The sequence below is a fragment of the Columba livia genome, chromosome 3, assembly GCF_036013475.1.
Source record: "Columba livia isolate bColLiv1 breed racing homer chromosome 3, bColLiv1.pat.W.v2, whole genome shotgun sequence".
NCBI lineage: Eukaryota > Metazoa > Chordata > Aves > Columbiformes > Columbidae > Columba > Columba livia.
The window spans coordinates 72,375,484-72,389,091 of record NC_088604.1 but is presented as its reverse complement, the minus strand read 5'-3'; the positions used below and the strand labels follow the sequence as shown (position 1 = coordinate 72,389,091).

At 36.6% G+C, this 13,608-nt stretch overlaps 1 protein-coding gene across 7 annotated transcripts in view; it reads right to left on the bottom strand.

The window, feature by feature from the left end:
• Nucleotides 1-13,608, bottom strand: part of QKI (QKI, KH domain containing RNA binding) — a 156,554-nt gene that overhangs the window by 82,963 nt on the left and 59,983 nt on the right. For all 7 annotated transcript variants that reach the window (XM_065057584.1, XM_065057585.1, XM_065057586.1 and 4 more), the window contains exon 3: nt 12,234-12,350. In XM_065057584.1, the coding sequence (XP_064913656.1) occupies nt 12,234-12,350 (117 nt within the window). The remainder of the gene's footprint in view (nt 1-12,233; nt 12,351-13,608) is intronic.

The window sequence follows — 13,608 nt, the reverse complement described above, 5'->3', positions numbered from 1 at the left end:
TTTGGGCAGGATTTTGGAAACTGTTCCCAGAGCTCCAGACTATGGAAATGACACATGTACAACACAGACCATATCAAGAGAGGACAGCAAAATAGAAACACCTCTTTTCAGTTTTTCATTCATAACACTGGAGTATGATTTTCCTGACGACCAAGCTGGAAGAAGTTTTCTTAAGATAAACTGATATCACTAGTGTTAAAAAAAAAAAAAAAGAAAATATCCAACACCACAATACCAACACTAAAAGAATAACATTTAAAAAAAACCTCCAAATAATTTAATGACCCAACACCAAAACATCCACTGCCTTTTTGCCTCCACAAAACGTTATCCTCACCAGGAACAGCCATACCAAGCTTGTACCCTGGCACATGGTCAGAGAAGTGTAGGGAAAGACTGGGAAAAAAGTAACACCTACACCAGACTTACTAACCACAGAAAAAAATTTTTTACAATTTACATTAGTATTATATCAAAACACTTGTATGCACTCACTGGCCACATCCCATATCATGTCCCATGACTCATTCCTCATGCCACATCCTTCAATTACCTACAGAAACCTCCAGTCAGGTCCCATGCAACTTCGGCATCTGCTCTCCACACACCTTTGCACCCTCTGCATCTCTGCAAAAGCTAATACATACAGAGTTCACATTCCTATAACTTCGAGGCAAGAAACAGTGCAAATTCACCAACTGCCCTGACCCTTGGGAAATATTTTTATGTTATTTTTGCTGTTGGATTTTTTTCTTCCCTTTCAGACAGTCTTCTGAATGGTAAATGATTTTAATTGTTAATTAGTAGTATGAGAAGTCTGTCACTGATTTGTCTTATGCCTCATGTTATCTTCCTTGACTGAATTACTCATGTCCCCCAGTTGCAGAACTGTTTTAACTCCCTTGTTTATATCATTCACTACCTTCATGCCAATATGTAAAGTGTTGCTAGAAACCAAAACTGAGTTTAGTGCACTTCCACAGCATCTCAGTATTTTCAGGGGATAAATGAAGCACCATGGAAATTAATCCTCATTTTTTTAGAATTATTTATAAAGCACGTGACAATTCAGAAGGTCAGTGAGGACCAAGATGAAAACAGACAGCCAGAGATCTCCTTAAGGAACTAAGAGGAACCATATATCAATGCAAGGAAAATAAATATCTTAGGAAACAAGGCAGAAGTTCGTGAAAGAGGACCAAAAAAAAACTGACCAAGTTCCAAACAAAAGGAACAGAATCATTAAGAGAGACAAAGATATCCATGATCTTACAAAGACTCAAAGAGAAAAAAAATTCCCATAGCTCTTGCTATGAAAATATAACTACTCTGTAAATTATTTTGGATTGTGCACTATACTCCCATGCCTATGTTAATTCTACAGAAATATTAGTTCTTCCCACATTAAAACATCCTGGTGCTTCTCAGCAATTCTGTGGCAAATCCATGACGTTTTTTACCAGCTAGACACCTCTTCCCTGTACTTATTCTATCCATTCTCATCAAGTTTTCTGCATAATTCTATAACATCCTCTAATGAAAGCCACCAAGAATTAGGTATTCCCGTTGTTTTCTTACAGCCATAGTCTTCCCGCTACTTCAACTGCCAGTTATTCCATTCTGTCAGGCACACGTGAGCTATTCCCTGAATAAAATCCCTATTTTGCAGATTTTACTTCCCACATCCAAAATCACCTAATGTTTTCTTCATTTCAGGTTATTGATGATAGAGGACAAGATTTTGGTTGTCTCATAGAATATGGCACTGAATTGATTTATGACGCAAATTACATTCAAGATTTACTCACATTAACAGATTTGCCAAGTAGGCATGAAGACTGAGTGTTGTGTGTGTTCCATATCAACTTTGTAGCACTTAACAATCAAATCAGATAATTTACAAAGAATGTCAGATTCCATTAAGTTAAACAGTCTCCCAATGAGTTCAGTACCAGCCATTGCTAAGTATTTTGCTAACGTAAGAGTAGAAAGCTTTCTTTAACAGAAAAACAGATTCATGTACCTGGTCTTAACAAACATTTGAGGTTTTCATCCCTTCATACAGGTCCTCAACACATACTTCAAATTGAGTTATTACTTTTAAACACGTTTTAAGATATATTCACAGTGTGTATGCACTTCAGTGAGTCCTACATTGATCAAAACATTCCTCATTTACTGCCCAAGCAGATGTGAAAAATGGGAATAATTAGCAGACAGAAGCTGGTAATTATTCTCAGAAAAGGCTAATAAAAATGTGTAATTGTCTGTCAATAAATCCCTCTGTATATCTGGAAAGAGTAAAGACCAACAATAAAATCTTGCAACTACAGCTGGATAATGAAGTAAGGATACTGAGCCACTGTATACCCCTTAACATCTACATAGTGACTTGAATTTCATTCATAAGCTCAATATACTGTACTTCAGGCCATTCCTAGCAAAAGGGTAACCTGTGATTAATAAGATCTATTTTAATCCAAGTCAAGGCAAGACAGGCTAACAGTGAGCCAGCAGATCTGAGAAAAGTGGAAAACTGTCACCACCTAAAAACAAGTTTAAATGGCAAACCACTCAGACATTTGAGGAATTACAACTTGTGATTATCACAGAGATGACTTTTCCAAGTTGAAAAGGAATCCAGTAAACACTACAGATCACTTGTCTCTATCTGGAAAACAATAAAGTAGCAGAAAGTCAAATATCTCTATCTTCTAAATGTTCATGAGTAATTTAAGTATTTAGTTTCAGCAACAGTGGTATCTTGTTTTGTGCTTACTCTTTCGCTCCTATCAGTCTCAATAAAATTGCTAAATCTGACCCCAAGGAGCCACATCCAAGACAGTAAACAACGACGTGTATTCTACCTGCCAGCAGCACCCCCCAAAAGATGGAAAACCGATACCTACTAGGGAAACAAAGAGGCACGCTGCTTTCCTTCCTGGATCAGCAGGTGCCACCCCCATACCTCCATTCAGCAGGTGCAGTCTTCGGGTAGGATGGGGAAATTCCTGTGAGCCTCGAACTAAGTATGGTCTTTCCCACACAGAAATCCAAGCACAGTTTCACGATACTCAGCAAACACACTCAAAATGCAAACCGAACACGAATTATTTCTGGTAGGCAAGCTTATAATGGCACAACATTAATTCTTTAAAAAGTTCTAAAGAAGCCAAACACAAAATCATCCACTGAAGGGCATCCCAAGAGATTAAGGTTACAGCCTTGAAAAATCTAGAATCCAGTTTAGTGGTGCTGATAAATAAGAACAGTGGTAAAGTCTGCAAAACCACTAGTTGTCCTTCAAAGCATATCATGAAGATGCGGAAATATCACTGAATCTTATCATTTGTGGAATCTCATAAAGAATCAATTCCCTTATTTTAATATTAGATAACGCTTCACCACTACTACCGCAGCAAGAGAAGATTAAAATTTTAAGAAATCATAACTGGACGTAAGAACACCCACACCATGTTAAAAAAAAGTCTCACCTGGTTCAGTAACTTGTTTCATCTTTTTCTGCTGAATAAGTGTGGAAAATCTTTCAGGTTACAGTAGATTTTCCTTATTCAAACTATTCACTTATTTCACTACTTTGCTAGACAAAGTAAAATGTAGATAGATGTTTGCAGACAATTTTGTCAATACCTCAAAACAACTCAGTAAGAATTGCCCCGAAGCCTTTCAAAACTTCTATTCAAATGCCAGATTCAAACAGCTGTGAGCTGTATGTAGCCTTCTCAACTTTTTATAACATGATTAACACCCTCGGTGCTTCACACCTAACAAAAGCTTAGGAGTAATTTTGCAGACAGACAGTTTCTACCATGGTGCAGATTAAGATGAGTCATTTACTGTTCAACAGACACAGAATTCCAATTTATAAAATAGAGACCTGTTCATACACAGATGTTCATGCAATGCTTCAAGATTCCCTTGATATATACTTTTTCCACTACACTTCATGCTACTTTTATCCAATTTCAAGATAATCTAGATACTTTCCCCTCTTGATCATACTCACAGGCAAGTGACAGAAAAACACACAGAAAGCAAAGTATAGTTTAAGTTGGCTTCTACCAGCATGGCTTTGATTATACTCCTTCAGTCTACAGTTTCCAGTGTCTTTAACAAAATACTTCCTTGATGCCATTAAATTAGTTATTTCTATAACCAGTTAACTATTTACCAATTTAAGTGCTGTCAGAGCAACGTGACATATAATCACGTTTTGATATTAAAGCTAATCATAGTCAAAGGGTTCAGCTACTCTTCACGTTACGTAAGAAAAGGCATCTTAATAGCATAAAAATCTGCTCAAAGCTGCAATTTTGTGTTGAGCACATGCAGAAATATACCAAATCTATACTGGACACATACAGTATGTAGCCAATAAAAAGCAAAAGTATGTATTAAATAAATCTATCTAAAAGATGCATTGCATCAGACACATCTCAGTAATATTTTTTGAGAGACTAATATTGCTTTGCAGTAATTCTTAAGGCCCTAAGGCACGTACACTTTTCTGTTCTTCAAAATAAAATCATTCTGCTCTTGAAAGAGCATTCCTCAGACTGTTAAGTGAAAAGCCTTTTGCAATAAATTACTTCAAATAAGAAGTATTTGTCAAATCTTATATAAATGTTCAGGAAAACATTCCCTTGTAAAATTCACAGACCCATACATAACTAAGCTAATTGTGCCTACACTGTATTCTTCACTACTGTCAATGTGAACTGACCATTTTTTACCTAAAGAAAAGATGTATGCAGGTAAGAATGCAACGATGATACTCTTGAGACTCTGGACTACAAAACCCCCATAAACAGGCTTAAAAGCTTTCAGTCAGAGGTAATTCAAGACATAACATCTGTTACCTTCCACACTGCTGCCTTTTGGATTTCCTGAAGTACAGCTTCTAATAGACAGCCTTTAGTTATGTAATTTAACCAGTAACTTACCACGAGGAATTTTTCTTTTCTTTTTTTTTTTTTTTTTTTTAATGTTAGCTAATAGTATAAATACTTAATCTCTTCAGAGGGTCACTGCTCCCAGAATACCAGGGATATAACTTCAGATATTATTATTATTATTAACAACAGCAACAACAATATCCAGCTTTATAACCTCCTGCATTCAAAATAAGTGGTTACAAATGCAATAAAGATTTTAAAAATCAGAAAAACCTATCTTTGAGTACTCACTACTGAAAAAATACTACCTTACAAGGAGGCAAAATTATTTGTATTACATCTTATGTTTTACAATGAATCCTCTAAGAAGGAAAAGTGGTATCAGCCACCAAGTATATTCTTAAATGTGCTTGGATTCTAACCTAGAGGACTTTTCTTCACCACACAGCTACATCTGAATCCTCATACAGCTTAATAAGGTACATTCTGCACTGTATATTAATATGGCAGTTATGATATGCTAAATACCTAAGTTCAGCAGTACCTTTATATGAATACGACTTTTTTGTTTGAAGTTAGTTTAAGAATAAAAGGCCAATTACTACAGTGATTAAAGAACAAGTATGAAGAAAGCCTCCCGAGTTTGATGGATCAGTTCGAGAAATCAAACTTAACGCAGGCACACATACTTATGAGAAAGTGTGTTTAGTGGAAATGTAACTGTAGAAGATGCTAGACAATGAACTTAATTGTTCCTTAAATACTGCATTCTGAATGCCTTAAGTAATTCTCTATTAAAAGTTTATAACCTGCATGCAGTAGATTCAGGAACATGCCATACAGGTAATATCTCAATCTCAGCTGAGCAGCCTGCTCATAAAATGACTTTTAATGAGTAGTCACAGAAGCTGACAGCAGTTACCTGTGAACGTAACCATCCGTTTGGCAGCCTCTCAAACAGACAAGTTGCAGCTTTCATGTGCAACGGAAGTTAACAAAACATCATCCATGAGATCCAACATGCTGAACTGCCACTGCACACTACCTCAGCCAGCAAGTTTCTGTTAAGTAAAAGTCAATTCATTTTAACAAATACTATGCTTAATGATGGTTACTGAACAAGGGATACTGATAGTTACAGTTCTACACGTAGAAGTAAGCATCTCACCTCCAGAAACCCCATGGGCATTGTCGGAAAGGGACATATGTGTGCATGTGCGTGCAAGCGCGCGCGCGTGTGTGTGTGTGTGTGTGTGTAAAAGATTTTTTTTTTCCTGTTACTCCTAATGTTACTAACAAATATTCAAACCCTGCCTTTTCAACTAGTTACAGAATTAATTTTAAATTGCTATTCCAAACTGTGGCCATGATTTCTCAAAACAGATATATCAAATTGTCAAACAGCAGCAGCATGCTTGTGTGTAGAGGGAGACTGAAGAGGCAACAGGCCTGAGCCATGCAATTTACTCCCAGAAGACAAGAATAATGATGGCTAGTCAACCCCTTCATTCCGAAACAAAGAACAACTTTACCATTTGCTACCATATGCTAAATATATTCCATTTCAACATATGTTTCAGCACCATAGCTTTGTTATTTGTTCACACATAGTACTTTTCACTGAATGTGAAAGTTGAGCATTCCATAATTAGGGTAGCAATAATAGGGCTTGTTTAACAAGATGCACTACTGGGTGCATATTATTCTAATGTCAGTAACTCTACTTTATAAGCTAAACTGAATATTTGTTAAGACTTTCCACTCGAAATCAAAGCGTATCTGACAGCATTTCAGAGACTAAAACATATTAAAAAATTACAAATATATAATATTCCAATTCGATACAGCATATAGACATAGTGAAATATCCTGATCACAAGACAGTTACATCTTTCCACTCTAACCTTCTCCTCAGGCTTTGCATAGGTACCAAGGATAACTTTTTAATTCCTTTTTAGCCTTACTATAAAAAAACATACCACACTGGAGAGTCCAAATAAATGCAATTATCTGTTTACTGTGATAACTCTGTACCAGCCAAAGGTCAAGACAGCTAGTAATAGAGAGCCTGACTTTCATGAAACCTTAAGTAATTTCTGCTTGTGAGGTGAAAAGTCATGCAGGAACGAGGAAGCTGTAGGTCAGGAATCACAAACCAATTCAAACGATCTAATATGTAGCAAGGTCCAACAGATTTGAAGCTGTTGCAGTGGATGAAGGCAGAAGTGTTCAAATTTAGAACTGCATAGCTGTGTGCCTCTCTCTTTCAAATAACCAATTACAAGAAAAGAAGTTCTGCATATCATAATGAGATGTTTCCTCGTCAAGTAAAAACAAATGATGCCCCCTCCTCACACATTGTTCTAGAGAAGATTCTTGACAAAAAGAAATAGGAAAAAACAATGTAGTTGAGCAAGACTGCCAGAAGCCAGCAGCCTGATGCCATAAAGCTTCATATCCCTCTAAGTGAGACAATGGCAGTCAATGTGTTCAAGATCAGAGATGTGACTCCCTATGGGTGTGTCAATGTTTTACAGAATTCATGTAACACAAGGGAAATGACAAAAAACAATGTTTTGCTCATCCATCATCAGACAGTCTTTCCTTTTTTAAAGCAGTATTCTTTGATTGGTGTGAAAATAGCTAGTTTTCCTCACTAGCAAATGAGAAGTGCATTCAGACTAAGCAAAAAATGTCTTGGTCCTAATAAAGTCACACATTCTTTAGCTTCTGATGAATGCCTGCAACCCCTCTCCCCTCCTCAGTAATCATCTTCAAGTACCTCCAGGCTCTAATCACAATATTCTCAGTAATTAAGGTTTTGATTTTAAATTTGTCTAAAGCTGCCTAGAGAGACATTCAAGATTACCAGCTGAGCCTCAGATACAAATGATGTGAGGATCCCCTTGCTTTATGGGGGAAATCTGTCAGCAAGTTTCAAGATTTGATGCTAGTTCAAGTGATTCGGCCATGTGACAAAGTTTTCTAACTCATTACTTCTGTTCATAGGCATGAACTGGAGTAAAATTTTCTACAGAGCAAATCCGGATGGTTCGTTTTCCAGCATGTCAGTCTTTGTATTTTCTCTTGGATTCTGCAACCACTAGCAAGGTAGAAGATAAAAAGCTGATGAACAGTTTACTTCAGGTGATGGTATTTAGTACCATGCAGCTGTCACATTACAGTTTGACACTGGTTTAGTAATTAATTCCTTCTCACATTGTACTTACAAAATATACATACAAATTAACCTGCATTTCAGAGCAATCCAGTCAAAAACTGGAAAAAACTTGAATACTCGCTTTTCTGAGTAATGTTGACCCTAGGTGAAAGGCAAGGGTAACCTAACCTTCCATGCAAGAATGCTATTTATTACTTCCATATTTTACACTTTGATGTGCATTAGCATTTTGAAGTAGAACCTGCAAAGAGAAGAGTCCCTGGAGAAAATAAAAGGTGGTTATCATTAAAACGTACTGACTGCCAAGGAAGTTGGTCATCTTGCACTGCAAGACTATGGAGTTCATCTGTAAGTATAATTTATCTGGAAAACAGGCAAGAGTCAATAACAAGAACTATAGTTAGTCCCCACACTGCTAAGTGCCACTTGTTCTTACTTTAGTCTGTGATCACTATGTCCCAAATATGGCTTCCAATTTTTTATTTTTAGAAGAAACATCTAATTGGGAAGCAACACAAACTGTACCATAATAAATTATTATGAAAATCTTTTTACTGTACCAACAATGGTACAGCAACAAAAAGTCCCGTCTGAAAAAGCTAAACTACTAATACCAGTCACCTCAGGAAAGCAAAGGAGCTATAGAAATATTAGGAATAGATTTTATAATGAAAATTATTTGGTACTCAACACTGGTTTACAACCAATATTATATTACTTGGTATTCAAATATACTATTATATGACTCAAATATATTAGATGATTTAATAGTCAACACAATATTCAACACTAACTGCAGTATTATCTCATGAAATCATCAATGGTCAAGAACTCTGTTTTCCAAATGTATCAAACAGACAACTTAAGAGGATGTAATGGGCATTAAAGTGCTGACTGGATCATATTGTGGCTTTCAATGTGTATGAAGTTATAGCTGATCTGCCATACAGAACTTGTCCTTATTGAAGACAACATGCCTTCCCTTACTAAACTTCAAAAAAAAAAAAAAAAAAAAAAAGGTGATTTGTACCCAGAAGGTCTCAGCTCCTCTACATTTTTTTTCTCGAAGACAAAACTCCAGTAACTCACACTGCCTATTCTTCTTCGAATGACTGGAAAAAAAAAAACTTGAGGAGAGTGGAGGAAATGAGTCCAAAAATACCACTTCCCCACACAGTAAACCTGCCCAAGCTATCTGAAGAGATGGCTCCTCACAGGAGAGGACAGGTTCTGAAGCACAGTGAGGGGAGGTCGTAGGCACTAAACCTAACAGCAACCTAGACAACCTGTCCTAGGCGACCCTGCTTGAGAAGGGATTTTAGAAAATCTCCAGAAGCCACTTCCACCATTCTGTGATTCTCTACAGACATTTCACAAATGCCAATACCTACATGAGTGTTGAACAGATAGGTCAGAACACATGCTGGTGACCATCAAAATAGTAGAGAATGTGTTTATCCTAGCTGACAGTAACAAAGGACCTGGTGCATACACGTGTACTACACCAGCTGGTGGTGCCTAAGTGCCTGCCCCGCTGATAGCACAGGAAAAGAAATGCTGCAGTAGCCAGACATAACTTCAGGGGGGCCTCATATAAAAGGCATTCAAAGAACGAAGGCTGTAACAAAAATGCAGTTAGTCACACCCTGGGAAATGGCTACCATACCCCACGTGGAACTCATTGGGCCACCTTTCTTTTCTGTTCAGGCTTACACGAACAAGCAGGACAAGGAAGAGATGGAGCAGGGGGATTATGACATATGGGCCAGGGAACACACAGCAATTTTCTGAAATCTGAAATAAACATTATTCTTTTAAGTGCTTTATATGAAAGGGTCTGCAAATGAAACATTTACAGGAGAATGTGTGTCTTCAGGAAAAAAAAAAAAAAGAGAAAAAAGAAAAAAAAAGAAAAGAGTCCTCAGATGCAGGTTTTTCCTTCTTTTTATACTACAGTAGCTATTTGCAAATATAGCTAACACAACTAAGTGTGCTTTTCCACAGCACACAGTTAATGACCATCTTAAATATACATACATTCACTACTAACAGCGAGACATTATTTCTGGACCGTTAAGCTTGGGGCCTCAATCTGTACCTACAAGCCTTCTGAAGAACAGATGCCTAAATGTTTTAGCTCATGATACCTATGAACACAAATGAACCAGAACTAACGTTTTTATTCAGAAAAGAGTTACATAACCTAACTCCTGATGTGCTGTCCTGACCTAGAATTACCATTCCTAAAACAAAGAGGGAGCAGCAATGAATTTAAAGTCTGCTCACAAATCAAGGAAAGAATGGTATTACTGATAAAAATACAATGTCTTTTTAAAACTATGTTTAACCAGCAAAAAAGGTGAATAAACTTTTCAGTACTCATTCTAAGATATCGGTACTTCTCTTCAGAAATCATAGTTGAAGAATTCATTCGTTGCAAACTACATTTTAGTATATTCCACAAAATGAAGATTTACTTTGTTACACATGTAATCAGAAGCCTTAACATCTAATTAATCTACCAGCCAAAACCTGCTAGCTTTCAAGAACAGATTGAATAGTCTTCTTTTATAAAAACTAGGTGAAGTTTGCGAACTCTTCAAGGGAATAAATATTTTCAGTAAATCTCCTGCTCCACAGTATCTTTTTTTTTTTAACAATGACAGAACATGTAAAAAATTGACTACTATTAATAGTTACAAGCAAAGCTATGTAATTAAAATTGTTTGCATATTAGCAAGCACATGCTTTGCTTCAAAATATCACATCTACACCCACACAATTTGGTATGTTGGGTGAAGCATGCTGAAGTTTTAATACTCAAGAAATTTCCATGTCTCCTACCCACCCCCACACCCAGTTACAGGAGATCAGTATTTCAAAATCCTATACAAACATATCTACAAGTTCTGTTTACCCATTTACAGTTTAAAACCCCATAACAGTAGGACTCATATGCTAGATGTCTGCCCAGCCAAGAGGTAGAAGAAATTTAGGACAAACTATAATGCGTTTAAAAAAATAAACCTTCATAAATCAATCATTTAAGACAATTTCACCCTCTCACTTTTACAAAACCTAGCCAACTAAAAACTCCCTAGGTTTAGAATAGATCTTTGCTCAATAGCTAGCAATCTAAACATCCATAATAGCTACATGTAAAATAAGAGAAAGGGTGGTGACAGTATTACAGCAGATTTCAAAAACAAGAGGAATCAAATGAAGTTTGAAAGCAACACAGTCATAACCCCTGGAAAGTCTGAAGTTTTTAAATGGGTAGACATTAGCTTTCTTTTTTAATTCTTATGTGTTAAATATGTATTGATAGAATGTATTGTGTAGCTGATCAGATAAAGAAGGGGTTTTCTACAGAAAGAACCAAAATAAATAATACTTATGGGAACAAAGAGGGAAAGAATACTGTTAAGTGCACATTTCAAAACTGCAGTGGAGATACTGGTGCAACTTCAGCAGTACTAAGCACAGGTGGAGAGAAATAGCTAGAAAATAAACCTGCAAAAATAAATTACTTCCAGGAGTTACCACCAGAGCAACCTGACATTCAGGATGGCTCTATCTTGAGAAGTGTAGTTTCCCCGTTTATATGGGCAGAGCATGCATGTTACAGGACAGGGCAATGAACGGCCATAATTACATTACAGCTCCACCTGAACACAAAACAAATTCAGAAGCACAGTGCTTCTTGGTTCACTCAGACAGAATTCACCTCCAGAAATACATGAAACATTTTTTTCCAACCCACACTACTTGCACAAATCACTACTTTGGTATTTCAATACAAGAAAGTTATTAACAGCACCTTTAAGGTTAAGAGCTCTCCCTCAGATAAATACATTCAACTTCAATTTTTACCTTTACCTTGTGAAACATGACACAATTAGAAGTTAGCTATTACTGAAGAATACTTTATAATTGCTAGTTAGACTCCTATTATGGAGCATGCACATTTAATTTCTTTAGGGCAATTTGTGTTATTTACTAAGTCTGTAAAAAACATTAGATGATGAAAAAGCATATATAAGAACACAACAAATAAGAACAAGAGAGACATGAGCTTACCCTCTGTTAGGAATAAAACTATGCATCTGAAACTACACTACTTTTCAAGAGCTTACCTTCTTTTTGTCCCTCATTGAGCCCTTCCCTCGGACCATTATCTTGCATCCTGTTTCTGCCTCAAGCTGTTTAGCTGTTAGTCCTCTTGGCCCAAGGATTCTTCCAACAAAGTTAAACTGTAAAGAAAAAAAAATTGTCTATTAGAGCACGTAAATAAAATTAATTTAAAATGTAATAAGATGTATGTATTTCTGTCTCTAAAAAACCAATGTTTATTGGTTTGGAACACTACACTAAATACCTAAGGTTAAATATTAATTTAAGTGCTATTTTCATACATAGGGTACCTATGTGACCTCTACTTTGGGGGATACAGGTTTCAGGTGAAAATAGGTTTTGAAGTAGAACATCTGGTAGTCTAGGGCATCGGGAGTCCTAATTCCCTCCTCTTTAAGCCATATGAGCTCTTACAGAAACTACACACCACCCTCCCTCCCTCTCCACTAATATAATCAGACATGCTAATTTGATGCCAATAACGTGTATCACATCATGGAAACACACAGGTTCTGGATGCACAACCAGACACACACACAACATCCAGGTGGTGGGACTGATGCCACAATGGCACAGGGCCTCCAGGAGAGGCCCCCAGGCCCACTGCTCGTGTGCTCCCTGCCTACAGCTACAGAGTCTACAGAAAACACTCTTTTGCATCCTTTTGTGCTGTTCCGGTGGGCTTATCTTCTTTATTGACTGCTGCCATAGCATTTCCTTCAGAAAAAAAAACCAAACAACTGGTGCTTGTTATGTATTCACTTCAGCTTTCATGGGAAACATTTTGGGAAACTAGTGTGTTTGCCATATATATAATGTGTATGTATCTATACATGTATATAATATATGTATATACAGACACATGACAAAAGCATGTGTCATTTTTAGGTAAGTTGTATCCTTTACTCAGTTGTGCATGCATATCACAGAATAAAACAAATAGAGCAAGTATTTCATGTTTAGTTGGATAGTTTCAATATCAGCAGACAAGCCCCTGCCTATGCTTAACACAGTAATGCTGCCATTTACCCATCCATAACATTATTTCCTAGTCATACTCCAAGATTTTTTCCCTTTCATTATTTTCAATCACACATTCTGGAAATTGTGACATAAATAAAAAACCACTAACTGAAGATAGCATGAAGAACATAAAGCAGTATTGTGTGACTACAGTGCAAAGATGAAACATCAGGCTCAAAGGATACATAAACCTAGAAATTCCAGACTGAAGATTAAATTCAAAAAACATATTAAGAGAACAGAAACTCTGCATAAGGGAGAGAAGCCTGGATATTTTAGATCCTGGTAAACAAAGCTATTCAATGAAATTATGAAGAAGTTGTCAGCTCTCATTTGCTCGGCTAATTAAAATTG